The sequence below is a fragment of the Desmodus rotundus genome, chromosome 1 (genome assembly GCF_022682495.2).
Source record: "Desmodus rotundus isolate HL8 chromosome 1, HLdesRot8A.1, whole genome shotgun sequence".
Classification (NCBI taxonomy): Eukaryota; Metazoa; Chordata; class Mammalia; order Chiroptera; family Phyllostomidae; genus Desmodus; species Desmodus rotundus.
Window position 1 is genome coordinate 172259760 of NC_071387.1, and position 23896 is coordinate 172283655.

The following is a 23896-nucleotide window of genomic DNA, read 5'->3' on the forward strand; positions in this document are numbered from 1 at the left end:
GGGCACCGAGGGAAGACCGGGCGGTCACGTGACCGGACCGCGCGCCCCCGTTCTGCGCTCTTGCCCGCGCGCCGCGGTCCCCAGGTCTCTACGGCGCCCGTGCCCCTCCCCCAGCTAGCTCGAGCACTTACTCCGGGGGGTAGAGCCGCAGCTCCTCGATTTCTCCTAGGAAGGAAAAAAGCGTCCGCATCTGCTCGCTGGTCACCGCCGACGACAGGTTCGTCACCTGAATCACCGCAGTAGGGGTGAGGCCGAAGCCTAAGCCCAAACCGAAGCCTCCGCCGCTGTTCATCCCGCTTTTGCTGCCGCTCCCTCCAGTTCCCCAACGTCCACGACGCGTCAGCGACACAGCCGGGAAAGCGGAGCACGCACGGCCGCGAGCGCGCTCCCGCTGGCAAATTCACGGCGGCAGGCAGGTCTGGCCGCCTATTTCCCAACTCGCCTGCTCCCACGGCTGCGCACGCCGGCCGGAAGTGTCGCTCCGGCAACCCGGCGGGTCTCGCGAGGCTAGGGCCTGGCGTTCCCTGGGGCTGTTGTTGTTTCTCCCGTTTTCCCCTCAAAAGTTTGTATCGATTTTCTTAACCGGGCTACGACTCGTCCAAAGCCTTGTGTTCCTGTAAACGTGAGAGACTCAGCTCTTGCCAGTCTCTAGGTAGGACTATGAAACGTAAGGGGAACGAAAAGAGCTGGCCTGCTAGTGCGGGAGAGGAATGACTCCCTGGCATCACCGATGAATGCTTAATCGTACTTAACCAAACTATAACGCGTCATTATAATGCCAGGCAGCTCCTCCACCCCAACTATTTAAAAAATTGGCCAACATCATAACTGTGAAAAAACTTAGAAAGTTTTGCAAAACGTGTAAATTAAGGACAGCGGTAATAAGATTAAGGCTATGTGGTCATTGTTTGTAACATTTATTCGCTCTTCCCACAGGTATTGATATTTATAATTTTACACCAGACTTTGTTAGACAAGAGCACAAAAAAGACCGTTACAGACGGTCCACAGAGAAATTGCAACCTAATGAGAGACAGCCAACGGTAGTGTGTGGATCTAGTACAGCTGTTCCCAAAGTGCCAGCCGCTCTGAGGGTCCTGGAGGAACTTTCGGGGGGTCCACAGGTCAAACAATTTTTATAACAATACTACGACTTTATTTACCTTTTTAACTTTGTTAACATTTGCACTAGCGGTGTAAAAGCAATAATAGATTTAACTGCTGGCACCCTAGCAGGAACCAAGGCTGGGGCACCAAACTGCGCTAATAGCAGGATTTTGTCGTCTTCACCTCCTTGCACTCACAGCATACAAAATGTAAAATGTTTTAAATAAGCTAGTTTAACTGAGGAAGGACCATGACCAAGGAGTCAAAATTACTAATTTTATTTGTCTTCACCTTAGCATGCATGTCATTGTAACGTGTAAAGAAATGGTAAGTACTTCTGCTACCTGCCCAAGTAAAATGGTTGTCACCAGCGAAAGCCCTTAAGTTTGAGTTTTCACGCAAAAATCCAAATTTTGTAAAACCTATATCCACCACGTTGAGCTTGAGAGTTTTCCAGTACTTCAAGACTTTTCTGCTCTTAATACCACTGATGTTAACAAATATACTTTTGACATTATAAGGAACTATGTGGATATTGGGACAATCTCTGCAACTCAATGAACAACTATTTTCAAAATAACTAATGCATGCTCTTACAAAATAAAGAAGTCATAAAAGTAAGACCTTGGATTTTAATACAGCAGAATACAAAAAGTTCATTGATAGAATTTCAGATTCAGTCCACATTGCAACTGCCGTCTAAGAAACTACCACATACCCAGTTTGATATCTGTGTAAGACCAGATATTGTTCACGTTTCAACCAAAATACAATACAGCACAACAGATTGAATGCAGAGATACAAAAATCCAGCTGTCTTTTATTACACTGGACATTAAAGAGATTTGAAAAATGTAAAACAACACTCTTCTCAAATTTTTTTGAGAATACTATTTTATCAGGAAAATAATCATTAATTACTAACCCAGGGGGGTTATAATTATTTTTAAGGAGTTTTAAAATACTAAATTTCACAGATTTAACTTATAATATTGTGAGTATAGATAGATAGCCCATAAATCTCTTAGGGCCCTCAATAATGTTTAAGAGTGTAAATGGGTCCTAAGACCAAAATGTTTGAGAACTATTGCCGGAGGGATAATAATCTGTATGTAGGAGGGCCACTTAAACTTAGTCCTAGTGAAAGACTTCCCAGAGACATGTTGCACTGAAACGTGAATAAATAGGATTTAGGCAAGGAGGCCTGGGGAGGGGGGGGGGGGCGGGTAGTGAAGGGCCTTCCAGGAACAGCATGCAGAGTGTTACAAAGGTAGAGATGTATGAGGGCCTAAGGGAGGTCCAGAACATTCAGGTTTATTATTGCTACAACAAAAGCTGAGAATGACTGGAGATGCATACAAAAGACTAAGCCTTGAAGAAAGGTGTTGTTTGTTATACTAAAAGATCATTTTATCATAAGAAGTCACTTTATCATAAGCTGTTGGGAGCCACTGAAGACCTTTGAGCAGTAGAGTGACCGTGATCAGATTCATGTTTTGGAATGATCATCGTCTGCAGCATAGCGATACATTGAAAAGGGTGTAAACCAGAGACAAAGGGACTGGATCACAGATTAAGTGGTAGTAGTAATGGAAATAGTCTTAAATATGGAATTGCTTAACCCCAAATGAAAATAAAAGGAATAAAAGCTATCCACTCAGAGAAGTATGTATGGATATACATTCAATTTTAGACACACTATCATGCGCTTTTTGGTCTTCCTGAAGCCCAACCATGAGTTCCTAGGATTAACAACTAGTTTAGAATATGGGTCCTCAGACTTTAGTGTGCATCAGAAATTCCCTAGGAGACATATTAACACAGACTGCTGTCTCCATCCCCAGAGTTTATTTATTAGGTCTGAGAATTTGAATTTCTAACAAGTTCCCAGATACTGCTGCTGCTGGTGATCTGAGAACTCCACTTGGAGAACCAATGGTTCTAAAAGTAGTACTTAGTAAGTTTAGTAATCTGTTGATGGTAAAGCAGAAAGAGGATTTTATGTTTCTGGCCAGGGGTGCTGTGTAATAGTGCCATAATTTCACACCAAAAATAAGAGCATCTTTGTGAGGAAGGAACAGAAAATATTGAGATCTATTGTGGATAAGTTCTGAAAAATGAAATGCCAGGAAACTGTCTAGAACTAAGATATAGTATGTGATTTAGTCTTGAGGGTAGATATAGTTATTCCAGTCACACATGACACAGAAGTGCAGTGGGACAAATGCAACAGTCAAAACCAAATCAAACGAAACCAGGAAGGAGGATAGTCACAAAAGTTAGGGGAGGAAAACTTTTAACAAATGAGTGGTCAGAAAAGAATGATGAAAAGTGTCAAATTCTGCAAAGATGACAAAATCGGGGATAAAATGTGTCCATTGATAGACATAATGTGGCTATTGAGACCAAAAACAAAAAAAACCCCAACACAACTACTTGAACCAGTTTAGAGAAGCAAAGGCCACAGTGTTACTTCCATTGATTCCTCTCTTAATCTCCCAGCAGAATTCCCAACCGTGGGCCTGTCCTAGCCCTACTGCTCTGGCAAAGGTCAGACTGCTCCACCCTGGCACTCTTGAGATAACTATTTTTGTTTACTTGGGGACGTGGGGGAAGCAATACATACTTATTCTTGACTAGATTCCCACATTATCTCATTTTATTACATTTGCTTTATCTTCAGACTTTTTTTTTTTTTTTTGGCTGAACTATTTTAAAAGAAAAGTAGACAGAACTGACACTTCACCCTTGATATTTCAGCATTCATCTCCAAAGAGAAAATCACAATGTGATTGTTTTACCCAAGAATATTAAAAGTACCGCCATAATATCACCTAGTATATAATCCATCTTCAAAATTTCCCAATTGTCACAAAACTGGTTTTTATAGCTCTTATTTTTGGTCCAGTAAGTAATCAATAAACAAGCACTTGGTTGTTAGCAGAATTGTATCTCCAGTCCCATTTGATTCCCATGAAGGTAGAGGCTCTTGATATGATTTTCTCCACATGGAAGGGAGAGCACTTCATGAATTCTTAATTTAACCATTTTGGGTATGAAACAAATCCTCAAATTGAATTCTCATTTGATAGAATTTCAGTCTCAACATAGCTTCTGTGTGTCTTAAGTTATAGTATTTCCATTCAGCTTGATGTCAGGCAGCTCAGAACAATCATTGTTCTATCTAGTTATAGTTGGTTATAGTTCTAGCTAGTTATAGTTCTAGCTAGTTATTGTAGTCTAGTTATAATTTTGATGTGGTTGTGGGATGATGTGAGTATAGTGGTTACCTACTGTGCCTTCTTGACCAGATGCCTGCCTCTGAGATAATTTTAGAGCTCCAACCTCCATGCCCTGTTCTGTCTCCAACCTCCATAATCATTCTCGTTGTCCCAGTGCACATATATGTCTTCATTACTAGTCCTCTTAGATGAAACAAGCAGTGACAAAAATGTTTCACTATGGAAAGAGAGGGCTCCTTACAAGTAAGCCCAGGCCCATGGAGTAAACCAGAAACCAAAATTAAGATAAACTCCAGTAAGTAAATTAGCGTAGAGAGAGAGAAACATACATTAAAATTTTACGGATTTTGAACCAAGACGTGACTTTGGAGAGAGCAATTATAGGGAGTATGGAGACGGGAAGGGAATGCTTGTGTTGTCAAGGTATGCAGATGAGTGTGGGCTCTCTTTACGAGAAACGATTTTGGTGCCTCTCTTTAGTCTTCGTGTTTTGATTTTCAAACAAGTGAGATCTACAAAGAATCTACTCTATGGAATGTTAAAGGAAATTTTGTCAGTAGAGAATAACTTAGACGTAATTTCAGGTAAGGAAGGATCTATGAGTGGCCCCATCTTTGAAGGAGGAGTGCCGATTATATTCTGAGGACAGCAAGAGAGCCCTGGAAGAAGGGCTAATAGGTTGAATGCTGTGTGCTTGTATATGTATGTAGTGCGTTTCAAAATAGGACTTCCAGAAATAAAGCAGAAACTCTCTTAGTCTTTTCCCATGCTAAACCACATGACCCTCTTCTTTTCTATATCCAGAACTCTCGATTAGTTCATGATGTCTCTAGTGGGCTACATCTGGAACCTCGTCATTGGCATAACTTTTTTTTTAATTACAAAAATTTATTCCAGCTAGATTAAACAGGAAGTGTAGACAATGATGGCAAGCTTATTTTATGGAGTGGAAGGAATGATTGCACAAGCAAATCTTGAGAAGTGGTGTAACTAGAGCATATTTAGACAGACTTTGGCTAATCTAAAGAAAGCAGAAGATATGTAGGAAGACAACTAAGGTAGTTAATAGTGAAATATGTTTTCTATCCCTTCACTTTGAGCCCAGGTGTGTCCTTAAAGCTGAAGTGAGCCTCTTGAGGCAGCACCTAACCCATCCAGCCACTCTACATCTTTTCACTGAATAATTCAGTTCATTTATATTTATGGTGCTTATTGATAGGTAAGGACTTACTAATGCCATTTTATTGATTTCCAGCTGCTTTGTGGTTCCATTGTTCCTTCTTCCTATCTTGCTGCCTGCCTTTGTGAATTATTTTCCATAGTGGCATGACTTGAATTCCTTCTCTTTATATGTTAAATTTACTGTAATTTTTGCTTTGTGATTACCATAGGGTTTACACAAAACATTTTATAGATATAGCTGTTTATTTTACATTGGCAACAATTTAATGTTGATTGCATACAAAAACTCTATGCTTTTACTCCCTGTAATTTTGAATCAAAATTTACCTTTTTATGTATTGTATGTCCATTAACAAATTGTTGTAGCTAGAGTTAAGTAGTTAACATGCTGTTATTACAGTATTAGAGTATTCTCGACCGAACTAAGTGCTTACCTTTACCATTGTGCTTTATATTTTTGTTTGTTTTCAAGTTACTAATTAGCATCATTTCATTTCAAATGTAAGAAAGGTTTAGTGACGATGAATTCTCTCAGCTTTGGTTTGTGTTGGATGTTTTTTCTCTCTTCACATCTGAGGAACAGTGTTGGTAGGAAAATACCCTGGCTGGCAGTTTCTTTCAGCACTTTTAATATACTAGGGGAGACCCCAAAATGGATTTTATTTTTTTTAATTGTGTATTTATTCTTATATTTAAACATCAGTCACCTTCAAAGTACTGTCCATTTGATGCAATACACCTATCGAGATTTTTCTGCACTGCTCAAAAGTTTTTTATTTTGTTGATTTTGATGTCCTTTAGTGCTTCTGTTTTTTGTTTCACCTCTTCCTTATTGGCTAAATGTTTCTCTTTGAGGACTTTTTTTCATCTGGGTTAACAAAAAAATGTTGCTTGGGATAAGACTGAATGAATAGGGTGGGGCATGGGGGTCATGCCGATTTTTGGCCAAAAACTGTTGACCACTAAGCTCAGTGTGGGCAGGTGTGCTTGTAAATCATCCATCATGAAATGGGCAAATGCATTGAAAGAGCCTTAAAAAAAAAACTGCACTGAAGCCGAATGCAGCCTCTCACAACAGCACCAACTTGCACACTGATACAGATGGGTTCCTAGAACACTCAGTGGGGAAAGCCTGTACTACAAGGGGCCAGCCCTCCAGAAGATAATTCACTTATTTGCGCCCCCCCATATCATCATCATACACTCTCCTCACCTACAAGGTCTCTGCTGAGGAGTTTGTTGATTGCCATGTGGAGATTCTCTTATAGGAAAGACTTTTTGTTTCTCCTGCTGCTTTTGAAATTCTTTTTTGTCTTTGATCTTAGACAGTTTTATTATCATGTGTCTTGGAAATAATTATGACATTGAAAATGTGGGGTGATTTATTAGCTTCATAAACTTGGAAGTCCAAATCTCCCCAGGTTTGGGCAGTTCTCAACCGTTATTTTTGAATAATGGCTTTCTACACTTTTCACCCCTCTCTTCTGGGACTCTAATGATATGTGTGTCATTTATTTTAATGGTATCCCATAAGTCCATTGGCTTTCCTCATGCCTTTATATTCTGTTGTTCGTTCTGCTGATTGAATAATTTCAACCGATCTGTCTTCTAGCCCACTCATTCTTTCTTCTGATTGGTCAAGACTGTGTAGATGCTCTCTATTGAATTCTTTAGTTTAGTTATTGAGTTATTCAAACTTTTTTTTCTTGTGTTGTTTTCTTCATACTGTTAATTTTTTATCTGTGTTCTCTTATACCCCTCTAAGCATCCTGAGAACAAATTATTTTGAATTCTTTGTCAGAAAATTCCTGTGTCTCCATTTCACTGGGGACAGTTACTGGAGGTGCACTGTGTTCCTTCGGTGGCATTGTTTCCCTGGTTCTTCATGACCCCTGTGGCCTTGCATAGTTGTCCTTGCATTTGAAGCAGTGACCTTTTTTGAACGTTGTGGACTGATATGGATAAGAGAAGGTGTTCACCCGTCGGTGGGGGCGTGTGGAGCATGCTGTCACCGCAGGCCTAGTTGTGCAGGGCACCGAGTGCAGGGGTGTGTGGTAGCATTGGGTCCAGGGTGTAGGCTGTGTGATGTCTTTTCAGCTTAGGCCACAGGGGTCCACAGGAACCATGTGGACCCTGATGAGCACTGCGGCAGGCCTGCAAGGGCTGCTGGGGCCCTCAGCGGTGCCTCCAGGTTCAGTAGCTAGGGACAACAGCAGAAAGCAGGGATGACCAGAGTTGGCGGTGTGTACACACTTAGCTGTGGGGACCAGCTGCAGATGCTTACGTAGTGACAGGGGCCACTTTTAGATACACACATAGTGGTGGAAGCCGGGGCAGACAAGGTCCAGGGCCAACTTACAGGCTCACTGGCAGCTGCAGGAACTCCGGCTGTCAGTGTGCTTTCCTGGGGGTCCCCCAAGGCATGCACATTGCTGTGTTGGCCAGTGACAGGGTTTGGGTCAAGAGGTTTCAGGTATAGAGCTGGAGGGGCCAGCCTCAGGGAACATGATGGTGCAGGGCAGTGAATGACCCCAGCTGCCAGAGCCCTGCTTGCTAGTGTTCTCTCTCATGTCTGCAGTCTGTCTCCCCCTGGGCTTGCACAGTATAGTGGAGACTGGTGATGGATGTCAGTGAGGTCAACGGCATGCAAGTGCAAAGCTGGAGTGGCTAGTCTCAAGCAGGTAGTAGGGGTCAGTTATAGGGATCTATGCTTGACTTGCACTTAAACAGCCATAGAATCCTGAGCTGACTGCCAGTGTAGTTCCCAGGCTCTGGCAAGGGCTGGTGGTGGCTGTGGAGTCAAGGGTACAAAGAGGAGATTTTCAGGTAGCAGTGCCAGTGAATGCAAATACCTGTCAGGAGAACGCTAGTAAAATCTGCAGGTGTGCCCAGCAGATGTACTGGCTATTAGTTTCTTCAATGGCAAAATATGCTGAGCTTCTCTGCAGAGCAGGTCATGGTGAACTGTGATTGCTCCTGATGTGTGGCCGCTGGTAGCCCTTGCTTTTCTTCCTGCTCCTAGCTGGAAGCTTTGCCCTTTTAGGTGGAGTAAAGCCAAATGTGGACCTTCACGCAGTGTTCCATTAAGTAGGGAAGCTTGTCCCTCATCCCACCCTTCCTTTCCTGGCAAGATGAACTCTTTCTAGCTGGGAAATACTCTCGGTGCCAGCAGTGCTGGCTGGGAGATAGGGTGATGCAGGCAAAATAAAGCCATCTTCCTTCTCTTCTTACGCCATTATCCTCAGGTCTTTTGTTCCACTGTGTTGCTAAAATTTCCTAAGTGGACTCCAGACCTCTCCCCAGAGCTGTTTTTGTTCATGGATAGCCCTTTAATTGCTGATCTTTGGGGTTAGGTGGAGGTGGTAAACAGTTGTTGGGGTCTCCTACATACCTGCTTTCCAACTTCTCTACTAGTTGCTGCCGGCCAAATATATGCTATCATATTTGAAAATGACTAACCCAAGATCCCTTTTTTCTTTTAAATGTAAAAGGACAAGATAATAATTAGAAAAAGTTTTGTAATAGGACAAGAACTTTTCATTAAGTGATCACTTCAGCCTTCAGATAACATTTCTAGTGGTAATTATGTAGTACAAATTATTTTATTACTTTAAATATAATTTTATAAACTCTCTCTGCCACTTGTTTATGCTCTTATTTTCCTATGTTCCTTTCTCATTTTCCTAATTATCGTGTTAATTTATACAGCAGACCAAGTACCTGCCTTATTTAATTATTCTTGTATTATTGCATATTTGAGTTGTCACCAGTTTTTTGCTTTTATCTATAAAAAGAAATGAACACCAAAATAACTTTAAGGCTCAGTGACATCAGGAATCCCATTTTTGTCTAATGCTAACCAATTTAAAGTCAACATTCTAACTTGTTCCCTGTTTTATAGTTAGCAGGTAAAGTAGACAATACAGGATTTTAGAAATCGTAAGTAAATTATATCCAGATTAGCCCTGGCTGGTGTGGCTCAGTGGATTGAGCACAGGCCTGCAAACCAAAGGGTTGCTGGTTCAATTCCCAGTCAGGGCACATGCCTGGGTTGCAGGCCAGGTCCCCAGGATGGGGCACACCAGAGGCGACCACATATTGATGTTTCTTCCCCTCTCTTTCTCCTTCCCTTCCTTCTCTTTAAAAAAAAGTAAATAAAATCTTTAAAAATAAAATTACATTCAGATTATTTTCTGGATTTTAAGAGTGATGGAAAAATTTAATTTTTTTAATTGACCAAAATAAAAGATGCCCAAGGACCGTTTAAGTACAAATAAATGAACGTTGCTTTTTCCTAATGTATTAATCCAGTATAATCCTTCCCTCTTTTTAAATGTTTCAATACAAACGATTTTGTCAGTATATTTTATAATACAATAAATGCTTGGTAAAAGAAATTCTTATTAGTATTATCTCTAAACCTGTATCACAAATGATATTTAAAAATGGAAGATTATGTACCATTATAGCTACATGCCATTTTTTTTAATACAGTAGCAAGAAAATTTTCAAAAATATTGAGGTAGAAAAGCTGATTTTATATACCCTGACACCTGTACAGTTGCCTAAATGTATCAATAAATAATACTTTGAAAAACTTAACCAGTTAAGTCTGATTCATTTTCAAACTATGAATACGGTGATCACAGTAGTGATGTTTTGCTTTTGTTCCTAAAAATAACAAACATGCTGTTGGGTTGTGAAGAAACTGAGGAGAATGAGCAGATGGGACTTTTGGCAAAGAGTAGGCAAGTCTGAGCGTCGGCAGCAGAAGCTGGCTAATGCTCTAGCATACGGTGCTGATAATACCTCAATCAATTAAAGAAATGCCATCCAGGATTTGCCAGGCAGAAGACAACTTAACTACTTTCTCTTAAATCCAAGAGGAAGTTCATTATAACTTCATATAAGCATCCAATTTAGGATTCGCTTTTGACAGTTGGCTGATGTCAGCCTTTCAATGAATGTATGCTCATGCCTGGTAATATTGCTAATGTGAAATGTTACTGCATAATTTAGTCGTCATCCACAAATATTTATTGAACTCAAATGTTGAATACTTTTAAGTATGTACATAACATCTTTTGTTTTCAAAGCTGGTCATGCTGCAAGTCAGCAAGGGGCTTATCGCTTTTGTTTTATACTCACTCCTTCAGAGTAAAAACCAACACCATCTTTACAATGGCCTACAGACCTGCACAAACTTCCCTTGTACGTCTGACCTCTTGGCCTGTTTTCTCTGACTCTCCTCATGGGTGGAGGAAATGCAAAATTCCAAGGGAAACAAATGGTCTTTTCTACTGTGTTGAGTACCTACTGCATACCCAGGACACCAGGGTGGATATAAAAGATCTTTCCATTGAGGAGTTTCCAATAGTTTTGGAAATGAGACCAAATAATACACGTAACAATATGAGAACAAGTTGCTATTAAATTACGTTGTATAAATTTTAAATATCAAAGAATAGGAAAGTTAGAGTTCAGAAAAGGCATGACGAGCACTAGTTCCGTGCATCCAGACATCATCGTAACAATAATAAACTGAAGGCCCTCAAATCTCACCAGTTCCTCCGAGGACCAGGTGGGCATTTCTAAATGCTCCAAAGCAAGCAAGCAGAAGACAATTTCTTATTCCTGAGTTCACTTAGCAGCATGGCCACCTATCCTCCAAATCCAGCCAGAACATGGAAGTTACCCTTAATCCCAACAACCTCCTCACCCTCTGTATCTTACTAACCTGGCATTTCCAGTACCTTGGCTGCTGCCAATGTTACCTCTATTCTGGATTTTACAATAAGTAAACCATGTCACTAACTCTTAAGTCTTTTTTTACCCCAGCCACTGCTATCCTATCAACTTTACACAAAGTGATCCCTAAAAGTTCAAGTCATCACTTACATCACTATTGTCCTCAGAATAAAATCCTTTGCATGACACCAATGGTCTTGTTACACCTTTTCCAAATATTGTGGATGCTCTCAGGTCTGACAGAAGGGAGTGAGGTCACCGGATCTAACAAGTCCCACTAGGACCAGTATTAATCAAGGGGGTCTGAACCAAGCAAGTGCAGTGGGGCCTGGGGAAGGGGCTTTAGAAATGTGGTTCTAGACACAAACCTGAAGTTTTAGGCTCTCAGACAGGCTCCAGTCCAGCTCTGTGTTGGATGGGCCATGGGGACTGGAGGTAGAAACTGAACTATGGCTAGTTGTTTTAGTTTTCTATTGCTGTGACTAGAACTTGGCAGTTTCTCTCTCCCAGTTTCTGACAGTCAGGAGTCCATCCAAGGCTTGGCTGGGAACTCTGCTCAGGGTCCTACAGGCTGCAGTCAGTACAGTTGAGCTGTGCGCTCATCTGGAATTTGGGGTCCTCTTCCAAACTCAATTCAGGTTGTTTGCAGAATTCATTTCCTTGCAGTTATAGAAGTAAGGCCCTCAGGTCCTTCAAGTCACCCATCTCCTTTCACAACATGGCTACTTCTTCCAGGTGAACTGAAAAGCATCTCATTTCAAGTCTCTCTTAGAGAAGGCTTGGTGTGTCTGTTGTCAGCCTCCTCTCTTAATGCATAGTTCTTTCATTCTCTGTAGAGCTTCCATTTAATTATCTATTCCTCTTTGATACTAGCTATAAAAACACATTGTTAAACTATCATCCATGAATTATTTACTATGTACTATTACTGTCCCTATTTCACAAATTGGTAAATGAACCACAGAAATGTTAAAGAACTTCCCTTAGTTCACACAAGTAGTATCAGCTAAATGTTAGATCTGCAATTCAAGACAGCTGGGGAGGGGACAATTGTGTAGTCTATGCCCTGCTCACAGTGACCCTGAATGAAAAAGTAGCAGCAGGAGTAGCTGGGGACAGAAGCTGACCTTTGTAAAAGTGGAGATGTGGGTGTCAGGAGAGAGGACGTTGACAGTAGATGTCAACCTGGGGTTCCCTCTGAACTGTGACTAAATCTCACTGGTACCTGCCTTTCAGACAGTATCTACATGACAGAGACAGTGAGATCACATCTAGTGTGAGGCTCTTGTTACAAGTGGAGAACCTCGGAATGCCACACTTTGGAATGAAACAGGGATTATGAAGGACAAAACTCAATGCATTTTTCCAATGACCTAGGTGGGAAAAAAGTCATGGAGTATTTTTGTGGAGTGCAGGAGTTACAAAGAATAGCAAGTTCGCTAGCCTGCAGAATGATTCACAAAGATCCCAATAGATAGAAGTGGTAAACCCCAGCTTATAAAGTGAAATTCAATAGTAATAATGTAAGGATCTAGCTTTAGACTTGACTTTTAAATTGTAGTAAAAACACATAACATTGCATTAGGTTTTTCTTTCGTTTTTGGGGAAACTGAAAAATTACTTGGGAAGAAAATCTAAAAAATTAACTGGGGAAAAAAGCACATTAAAAAAGAGAGATCCACCATGACCCGTGTGGCTCAGTTGGTTGGGTGTCCTACTGCAGGGCAGAAAGGTTGCCAGTTGGATTCCTGGTCAGGGCTCATGCCTGGGTTGTGGGTTCTGTCCTGTTAGGGCCTGTGAAAGAGGCAATTGATGTTTCTCTCACACTTGGATGTTTCTCTTCCTTTTTCTCCCTCCCTTCCCCTCTGAAGATAAAAAAAAAAAAAAACCTTTTAAAAAATCCTTCTAAAGTCTTGCTTTGGAATAACAAACTTATTTTGATTAGACTCAAAGGAAGGTCAGTTCAGGAAAAATATTTACAGACTTAATAATGTTCATGCAAGGTAAAAGTAGTTTTACTGAATCCTGGGCGTGGGGCTGGGAAGGAAAGCATAATTTTACAGCTTGGATTTCTTCTTCTACCAGTCATACGTAAGCTTCTCTTACTTCATCCTGAAATTAAATTGAGGGCCTACTGAGCAGCTTAGATGAACCACATGAAATCCAATGGGAGATCAAAACTTTCCCTAGGGGTTTATTTGAAAAGGTAGTTACAACAGCAGGATTTTTCCAGCCTCTTCCCTAACAATCCTATGGGAAGGTTCAGGAGTAGTTTAATTATTCTCTAAAATAAAACCTGAGAAGATTCTACTGAGGTGTTTTCCCTAAGTAAGCTTTCTCAGTTTAGAATGGGTTTCTCCGATGCTTGTATCTTATTAGGACTATACATTTGTGAAGATCATCAATTTTATTTTGTAAATTCACAAAAAGAACACATAGTCCTAAAAAGAACATCACACTTTCTTAGGAGCCTTCCAAGACAGAGTATCTATGCTTACTATCCACAGGGCTTAAAAAATTCTGCAGAGGTAAAGAAACCTGTCAACCATTTCTGAACTCTCTTATTAGAAACAAGGGAAATACCTAAAGGTTATTACCTTTTAAAAGAAAACTGATACTTTTGTCCTTTGTATTTCATCAATTATGTGTATTAATGCTTTTGATTAAAAAAGTTATTTTAATTTTGATTTCAATGTCTCTCTCACAAGAAATCTATTTACATTAAGCCAAAATAAGTTGTTAAGAATTTCAAGAGAAGAAAAAAATACCCTTTGAAATAGATTGGACTGATCACCAATTCCAAACTAACTGAAAAATATTTCACATTTCAATGGCTTCCTTCAGAAGTAAAATTCAATAATTTAAGGTAAACTACACTTGCATCATACCCAGCAATAGGTTTTCTCAGTGATCAAAGAAACTAGCTGTGTGTCTTTCTCTTTATGACAATTCTTTTTACCCTAAATCTTATAAATTCACACAACTGTAAACAGCATTAGTTTCCTATCTGTCCACTGTTACTTAAAACAATCTAGCTATATACAAAAATTTGGCATGTTTTATAAATGGTGACTGATAAAAATGTTACATAGCTGCTAATGGGATTTTCTTTTAAGCACGGCAAATTAATGCTTAAAAGTTTAGTTCTATTTATGGCAATGTTTGTGTTTTAACATTTTTTTAAGTATATAAACATAGTTAAGTCCAAAGAGATCAGAAAAACATTTATAAAATATGTAGAAGACTTTGTAATTTCATTGATTCAGATAAACTGATCATTCTTTAATGAATCAGAAAAACTCTAGTTTATGAAAACAGTACTGTACTGAATAAATTACCCTAAACATAATTTTTAATGGTTTAAAATTCTAGGGTGGTCAATTTTAAATACTGTTATTAAATATAAGAAAGTTTTGATGGTTTGCTGCATAATATTTATTACAATAGAGTCTGTTATGGGTATGGGCCTTGACTGCAAATTACTCAACTTCATGTAAACTGAAATGTCCTTTCTTTATCTTCAAAAGATTTGAATTATTACTCTTTTATTTAAAATTGACACTTTATTGTTACGAAAACAAAATTTCTAATGACAAGTTGTTGTTACTTAACTTTAATTTTCTGGTATTTTAGAAAAAAACCTTGGCTATTAATTTAAGTGCGTGTACTCCTCTTGGTAACAAACTTCTTACTCAACTTTGTGTTACAAGAACATTAAACAATTTTTTTTCATAACTACAGTAGAAAAAAATAACTGCATATAATACCTGTTGCACTTGTAATATTTCAATATAAAGTAGACAATTAAGTTTAGATCACCGATGAATCAATTGTTCTTTGTGGCTTATTTCTTTTTCCAAAATTATAGCTTGTGTATCTAATTCAGGATAAACTAATTGAAATATAATAATTATATTTATTTTGTGTTCCTATTAAAAGCAGAGTGTGACTGTAAAAAAACTGATCGAAATAAGTAAAAAATGATATGAAATTACAATGCCACAACATTTCAAAATAAACTGAATAAAAGGAACACCGAGGCTTGTCTTAAAGAAGCTGTTTGTCATTCTTTTTTTAGAGATTATAACACACATACAATAAATGAATTTTATCAAAATACAGCACATTTCTTCTACTATATCCATAAAAATCAATTCCTATGTAAATAGTACTGAAAAATCAACTAAAATGAGTTAAAATTTACAAAGAGTTGTTAAAGGGTTTCAATCGGTATTATTAAAACTATACAGCACAATAACCAGTTGATGACGTCTTGAGAGAAGGGCAATATTTGCACTCACATGTCTTTAAAAGCACTGCCTGTTCACTGACTGGCAAGAAAGGAACCAGTCTCACTCACTTTTGCAAAAGTAATGTCAACTGCTGTTTTTGCTAGTCCTATAAAAATCTTATTTAAAACAAGGTTGAAGAACAAAGGATAACATTAAAAATTCCAAAATTGAATTTCTTATTAAAAATGAATTGCAGTTACTGGATATTGCTCTAATGAAAGGCTCCACACTAGCCTCAACTAAAAACAGTTATTGGTCTTCTATGGCACTTTTTATGGTCCAAATAACCATGCATTTATTTTTACCATTGCATGTTATTCAATTTTTATTTGATTATAGACAGACAAAAACAAAATTTTATTCAGATAAACAAAATTAATAAACCTCTAGCAAGTATTTCTTACACTAATGAGAACAAAGGCAGTTGGCGGTAAAACACTACTACACTGATACACTTAGAAACCCTTTAAAGACTCTGAAGCGTCGAGTTCACATTTAATGTTACCTGTAGAAACAGCCCTTTATTTGAACACTTTCACACACCGGCAGGCCCCAAGGACCTGTCCCTTGCTCTGCAACTCCCCACAGCAATTCTCTATCACTGTGCCAGTTTCACAGACTTGCTTTGGTTTCCTAGCGCCATGCGTACTGTTTCCTTTTACTTTACCAAGGCAATGTAGGCCAAACGAAATCAAGAGGCTCTTCTAAATCTTTGTACATTTTGCGCCATAGCAACACAATCTTAAAACCGGCCATTTTAGTTTCATTTGCTGCTTAAAATAAAAATGATAAATTAACATTAAAATGGAGTACTAATTATAAAACAAATTGCAAACATCACCATTTGCAAAAAAAAAAAAAAAAATCAAGGCATTTGTGTATCACAGAAAAATCATGGACATACATCTACAGTAGAGTTAAAAAATTCCTGTGACTAAAAAAAAAAATTAAAAATCAAATCACCAGTAGCAAATGTATAATTAATGGCTCTGATAAGAACAGATCATGTAGCGCTCATAAAATGCAATTATCGTCTTTTTTATTTCTTTAAAAAGACATTACATTTTTACTGCATTATTCTATTAATAAAAACACATCAACAGATTGCTGTTTTTTCATTCTTTGCTTCCAAATTTTTGTAAGAATTAACTGTTTTAATCAGGCCTTGGAAAGTGATCCCACCAGCACCACCTTCACCTACTCACTCTGCAATTCAATATTCACATAGCAAAAGCCAACACTTCAAATCTCTTGCCTACATAAAAAAAAAGTAGCTTCAGCTGAAAAACATTAATATCAGTTGAATAAAAATAAGGGCATAAAAGCTATGAGATAGCTCTGCCATCCGCCTCTGGGCTACAATCAAGGCTAACTAGAGCCTTTTACAGAGTTCAGTCATGTATATGAAATCCAAAAATAAACCTACAATCTATACAAAAACAACATACATGTGTTTTTGTAGCCTTGATTGCTATGTTTTTAAAAACCTAACCAGAAGTTTTATATGGTTTGAGTTCAACAGTCTCCCCTATATACTGTACAGTGGTTCTTTCCCTCTAGTCACAAGTTCCATTATTTCATTAATGTACAAATTTGAACATGATTTTTGAGTTCTTCTTTATATATAAAAATAGTCAAAATATTAATTTCCCCTGCAAGTATCTTCTAATAAATCTTGCTGTCTTCCCCCACCCCCCTTTTTTGTCCACAGTTCTTATGAAGAAATCTCTCGTACAATGATGAGTTCTACTGTGTTCTGGAAAGTTTTTAGCAAGGACACTGCTTGTCCGTGTTCAATATTGATAAAACTGTAGCCATTAGCCTAGAAGAAAGAAGAAAATTATTTTAAGAAAAACATTTCATAGTAATGTATTTGCACTGAGGCATTTAAGTTTCTGTCAGGTAGTAACATCTAGCAGAAAATAAGAATGATTTTGGCAATTTAAAACAACATCTAGGCTCCTGGGCCCTTAAATAAAATCTCTGAAGGTGGGATTCAGGAACCTATTTTCAGATGACCCCTATGTGGCGGCCAATGCCAGGAAGTACTTATAAAGACAGGGTCATCAGACAGGGTGTTCTGTGTATGCACTACTGTGCAACTGAAGCTACCAAGTTGCAAGGAGAACAGACCAAGAATATTACACTTCTTACAACTTAGGCTAAATATTTATTGAGGTCTTACTGTATACCAGATACACAATTCTAAGTACTTCCATGAATTAACTCCTTTAATTGTCGTAACATGAAGAAGATTCTTTTTTTAAAATTAAAAGTATTTAAAAAAATGTTTATTGATTTTAGAGAGAAAGGAAGGGAGGAGGGAGAGAGAAAGAGAGAAACATCAAACGGCTGCCTCCCATAAACACCCTAAGCAGGGATCAAACCTGCAACCCAGGTATGTGCCCTGACCAGGAAGTGAACCCCTAACCCAGGGGTGTCAAACTCATTTTCACTGGGGAAGACATCAGCCTTGCGGTTGCCTTCAAAGGGCCGAATGTAATTTCAACTCCTTAACAGTGAAGGAATAGTTACATTTATATAGTCCTAAAATTACTGCGACCCTTTGAAGGCAACGAGGCTGATGTGGCCCCCAGTGAAAATGAGTTCCACACCCCTGCCCTAACATTGGTGTATGGGATAGTGCTCCAACCAGCTGAGCCACACTGGCCAGGGCCACAAGGAAGGTTCTTTCATCACCTTATTTTAGAGAAGATGACAATCCAGAACTTAAATAAAATGCTAAAATATACCAAACATGTATTTAAAAATATCAGTAAGATTTTTCAGAGTACAAGGTGGAAACATTTTAAACTGTGAAAGCACTAGAGAGTAGCCTATAAGAAATATGACTATTTTCATATACAAATATGTGAAGATAAACTTCATAAAATGCTTACTGTGTTTTGCCATTTATAATGCACACGTTTTGTGCCCAAATTTTTGAGGGAAGAATAAGGATGCGCATTATACATAGGTATAATGATTATAAACCACAGGGTATAATAATCCTGTGTATAATGCACAGGGAAATATGGGTGTGCCTTATCTACTGCAAAACGGTATTTTCATAAAATGGCATTTAATAATTTCTTGATGAGGAGGCAGATTAGTTATAAAATGAAAAATAAAGAAAATAATGAAAAGATGTATCTTAGTTACCTGGATAATTTTATCACCTGGTTGCAATAATTTTGATGCTGGTCCTTCAGGCTGTACCCTTGTTACAAATATACCCTTTAATAACAACAACAACAACAAAATATTATTGAATAGGAAGGAAGCAGTGTGCCTAAGTAACAGAGCACCACGATGCAATCTTTCTTTCTTAATATGCAAACATTTGAATTGTGGTCCAGGTTTTTTCCTTGCTTTCTCTGAAAACATTATGACATCCAACCATGTTATCTTTATTTTTGCCTCTGGTGATTTTGTCGTCAGTACCGTGATTACTGTTAAAGTAACTTCTATAGATGCATAAAAATAGTAACAAAAAATTACAATATGAGGCTTGTTTACATTTTTTAGTTAAATTTGTATCCCTCAATTAATTTGAACAGATTACATTTCAAAACAAAAAGCTGAACAATAAAGAAGAGAAATCAATACGTGGTCTGTCTAGATTTCTAGAAATATCTGTTAGATTTTTACTTATGTATTAAGAGGCATTAACTTAGTGAATAAAACTTTATGGTGGGTATTGGGTGGATGGATATGGGTATTTCAAATGACATATAAATAAAACTCACATCATCATCAGGTTTGAATGGGTTTCCTCTTCCACCAATACCTCCTGATATGCTAAATCCAAGTTCTGGATCTTTTTCAACTCTCACTCGAATCTGAGTTAATATGAAAATAAAATAAATCATTACCACTATAACAAAAAAAGTTGCAACACAGTAACACTCACAGTTAAATATCGGGAAATTAAGTTCAAACAACATACCTATGTAAGGATTCATCTAAATTGAATATTTGGGCAGATGAAGTGAAACTATGACATGGAATACTATGTTAATGAGTTAGTGAGTTAAAGGCACAGCTGGGATTATAAAGCAAAGCTCCTAACTTAATCTATTGCTGTTTTATAAGGATAGGCAACCAATTAATGGTGACCCTATTGTATTTTTTAGACATCGTTGATTTTAAAGACATACACCAACACATAAAGCATGTACTTTTTTATTAGTTTCCCTTTGTAAAACATCTGTATTACATAGTATATCTGTTGGGCATTTTATAGTTGCAAAATAAATAAACCATTTGTTCTCTACCTAAGTTTCTAACAATGTCATTTTATCAATAAATTATCAAAATACATGACTAGTGACTTTTTAAAAAAGTATTTTGTAAGATTTGATTCTCAAAGTAGTTTGGAGATAGTCAAATTTCAAAAGCTGAAAGTAGTCAAGTTTCAAAAGCTGGGTGTCAAATAACAATAGCAAACCATAATGTGCCAATTCAAGTTTAATGGACTACTATTTATATTCTTGAAAGTCTGATTACCAGAGTATAACCAACTAGTTTGGGAAAAATACCCACCTTAGGAAAAAAAACCATACCTAAAACACAACATCCTACGTCAATGAATGAGATTGGGGGTAGGGAGATTTGACTGTGACTTTGAAATCAATCAAATTAAACCACCGAGTTTAACATCTTACAAACTGAATAGGAAACCAAATCTTTAAACACAAAATGGTAACAAAAAAAACCTATGTTAAAATTCTATATGGATTTATTGCTAATAATTAAGTCACCTATAAAATACATTAAAAGCTTAGTCTCATATTTCAAATATTCTTGATTATTCTTACCTCTTGCCTTGCCAGTTCCTGGCCTTGTCTAGGAGAACAATGGGGCTGTGTATATGGAGGCTGGTGGGCCACTTTCAGCATCAAGTAATCAATTAGTTGTTCTCTAGAGGGATGCCTTGCCACAGATGCCTGAGGAAGGGGGTGATGTATTTGACTATAATTTGCCTGAGGCATGAGAGGCTGGCCCATCTGTCCATTACTCAAAGGCATCTAAGAAAAACATGAAGTGTCTTAAAATGACCAATAATAATGTCTTATTACAAATATTTGGATTTTCTTCTTGGAGCATTTTAAAAGCACTAGAGTTTAACATTCTAAATCACACAGTATCATGCCACTTACACTATTTATTCTAATTTTATACTTTTAAAATAAAAAAGCCATTAATGTTTTAATTCTAAACTTGCCTGAGTGATTGATGATAGATGCACTCTTTAAAAGTTTCAAATGAGTAAATCATATTTACATTTAACATTATTAACTTTCTGTCTGATATAAATGCACCTATTATTCTCATATACCCAAATGTTAAAATGGTAAACAGTATGCCAAAATTTGAAACTTAAGTAAGCCCATCAAAAGGGTATGTTTTCTTATACTAAATCTCTCACATTCGCATAAGACATGCATTTACTCATGTTTTTCATTAAAACAAAAGTAATTTTTTGGTAGAATTTTTTCCTAATCTGACTATATCTTTTCTACCTTTATGTATTCCTTTCCAGAATTAACAAGCCAGTTCAGCTATGTAGTAGAAAACTCATTTATTCCTCATTACGTGTACCAGCAATTTTTAAACTCTCTAAACATTAATTCCATAGAACATTAACCACAAAAATTAAACCGAGGTTCCAGTTTACTTTTCACAAGCTAAACAAGTCTTAAGATTATTTTGTTGTGAAAGAATTATCCTGGTTATAACTCCTCTCATTTTTCAGAGATTGAATCTGAACTTTAGAGTTAAAAATACATTTGTAGAAATGTAGCTAATAGCTTACTCTGTTAGTGAGAAATCTGATAAATAAGGTTACATTTGTATTATGAATACTTATATATGAATAGACTTTTGATTGAAAAAGGAAATATACTTAAACTATTCAGTCATTTAAAAGATCCCTGTTGATTATTAATAAAAGTTAACCTCACCCACAAGGAAATCATGAAAAATTCTAAGGGGAATATTTGAATCCCATTTCCCTAAAATTATCCAAAAGTAGAAAATTTGGGAAGACTATTCCAATAGTATCAGAACTACATATTTTTCTTTGTGAACCTTGTGGAAGGATACAAAGTTGTTTGCCTTTGGTAAAAAAATTTTCACTTTTTAAAGTAGCCCTCTTTTTCACTGTGTTATATTGGGAAAGCCAGTTATTTATGAAGTCTGAAACATACATAGGTGTTTCACTACAGAGAGGATGACACACTGGCACAAAGGCGTTGTTACTCCCTGACACTCTCTATTGGGCATTTACCACTCGATCACTGTAAATTTTAAGCAATTAATCTGCCCAGGAGTACTTAAGTGGTTGTGCTGTTATTTTATTACTTATGCACAACTCTGTAGACAGCACTTGCTTTTTTCCCGTATTTATATATTTTCTTCCTATGTGCAGATTCAATTCTTTCCTCCGGACAATAATTACTTCTGACCCATTCTTAAGACTTCCTGCCACCTAGATCCTTGTTTGTGCCTGACGTTCTACATCAATGTTAAACATATCCTGGAATATATTAAGCTATGATACACAGATGGCTCAGGACAATAAAAAGCATAAAACAAGCTCAGTAACTGAAACCATAAAATGGATATTAAAAAGAAACTGAATAACAGAGCTTACCTAAAAGAACCCCTCCGCCAAAAAAAAAGAGATAAAATAGACACATATGAATTAAATGTTATGTGGTTGGGTTCCTACTCTCAAGATCAATGTGGAAGTTTATATATGATCTACAACTACACTTCATAATTATATCTGATTATACTAGAACATGGAATGCCTTAGTTACAAAAGTAATAAGAATACAATCATCTATTCTACCATATAAAAAAGTCTTTTAATTATATTACTTTTTAAAAAGATTTTATATTTAGATAGGGGAGGGGAAGGGAAGGAGAAGGAGGGAGAGAACACCGATGTGAGAGAGAAATATCAATCGGTTGCTTCTCAATGCCCAACCAACTGAGCCACACCAGCCAGGACTCTAATTATATTTTTAATTAGTGATCTCTAATTACATGTAAAGTATTTTAAAATGCCTTGAATACTAATAAAACATCCCGAAATGAAGATTTTAAGATAGGTTCAACTTTAACTCTCCAAATAGAGTTATTAGGAATGCCAAAATCCCTTCAATTCAAATAGTAAGTTGGTGATACTACAGAAATTAAAAAAAAAACAAAACAATAAAATGATCCTCCAGTGTGGGGAAAAATCATGGAATAAACTGAAAATTAGCAGAATGTAATTCTATTTCTCAACTGTTTAAAAAAAAAAATCCTTACTAAGCAAGGAGGAAAGTTCTCATAAAAGTGTTTTCAGTGTTAAAGCATATACATGCTCTTTCTAGTTCAAAAGCCACAACACGTAATAAGCTCACAGACACTACTTCATTCATTTCCTGAGCACCTACTTTCAAGCTGTCTGAAGGAACATCTCTGTGACTAAGTGTCGCTGACGAGTAGTTGTGCTGTCCTGAAATGAATACATCACCTGGACAAGGATGTCTGGGGAGGCTTCGAATCAGGGTACGATAAAAAGTAAACAAATAATGATCTTTAAAATGTGCAACCAGACTTCCGGCCAAGATGGAGGCATAGGTAGACACACTGTGCCTCCTCACACAACAAAAAGGACAACAACTTAAAAACAAAAAACAACCAGAACTGACAGAAAATCAAACTGTATGGAAGTCCAACAACCAAGGAGACAAAGGAGAAACATTCATCCACACCGGTAGGAGGGGTGGGCAGTGGCTGGCAGACCCAGCAAGAGATTGTGGAACAGAGCAGGCAAAGCTGCAGCTGGCCTGCGAGGCAGCAGCTGGTGGACTGGGGGGCAGACTGCACATCCCAGAGCTCCAGCTCTGTGGGGAAATAAAGCCTCAAACCACTGATTGAAAACACCTGTGGGGGTTGAGGCAGCAGCAGGAGAAAACTCCCAGCCTCACAGGAAAGTTCATTGGAGAGACCCACAGGGTCCTAGAATGTACACAAACCCACCCACTCGGGAAGCAGCACCAGAAAGGCCCAATTTGATTGTGGGTAGCAGAGGGAGTGACTGAAATCCAGCAGAGAGTGGAGCAAGCACCACTGCTCCCTATCGGACCCCTCCCCACATACAGCATCACAATGCAGCTATGTGGGCTACCCCGTCCTGGTGAATACCCAAGGCTCCACCCCTTTACGTAACAGGTATGCCAAGACAAAAAAAATGGCCCAGATGAAAGAACAGATCAAAGCTCCAGAAAAAACAAAACTAAGCAGCGAAGAGATAGCCAACCTATC

General features: G+C 37.8%; 2 protein-coding genes across 13 annotated transcripts in view; both read right to left on the bottom strand.

The window, feature by feature from the left end:
- The window catches only part of SREK1 (splicing regulatory glutamic acid and lysine rich protein 1), a 40122-nt gene extending 39671 nt beyond the window's left edge, over positions 1–451 (bottom strand). Inside the window, exon 1 of one of the 2 annotated variants that reach the window (XM_024578645.3) lies at positions 132–451. In XM_024578645.3, coding sequence (XP_024434413.1) covers positions 132–292 — 161 coding nt within the window. In that variant the 5' untranslated portion in view covers positions 293–451. The remainder of the gene's footprint in view (positions 1–131) is intronic. The other variant, XM_071219624.1, reaches the window with a different exon arrangement.
- Positions 452–15321: 14870 nt separating this feature from the next.
- Positions 15322–23896, bottom strand: part of ERBIN (erbb2 interacting protein) — a 124651-nt gene continuing 116076 nt past the window's right edge. For 7 of the 11 annotated variants that reach the window (XM_053913143.2, XM_053913151.2, XM_053913147.2 and 4 more), the window contains 4 exons: positions 20392–20601; positions 19321–19413; positions 18734–18808; positions 15322–17393 (listed from right to left, as the gene is read on the bottom strand). In XM_053913143.2, the coding sequence (XP_053769118.1) occupies positions 17286–17393; positions 18734–18808; positions 19321–19413; positions 20392–20601 (486 nt within the window). In that variant the 3' untranslated portion in view covers positions 15322–17285. Of the gene's footprint in view, positions 17394–18733; positions 18809–19320; positions 19414–20391; positions 20602–23022; positions 23126–23896 lie in introns of all 11 variants that reach the window. The other 4 variants (XM_053913156.2, XM_053913163.2, XM_053913168.2 and 1 more) reach the window with 3 other exon arrangements.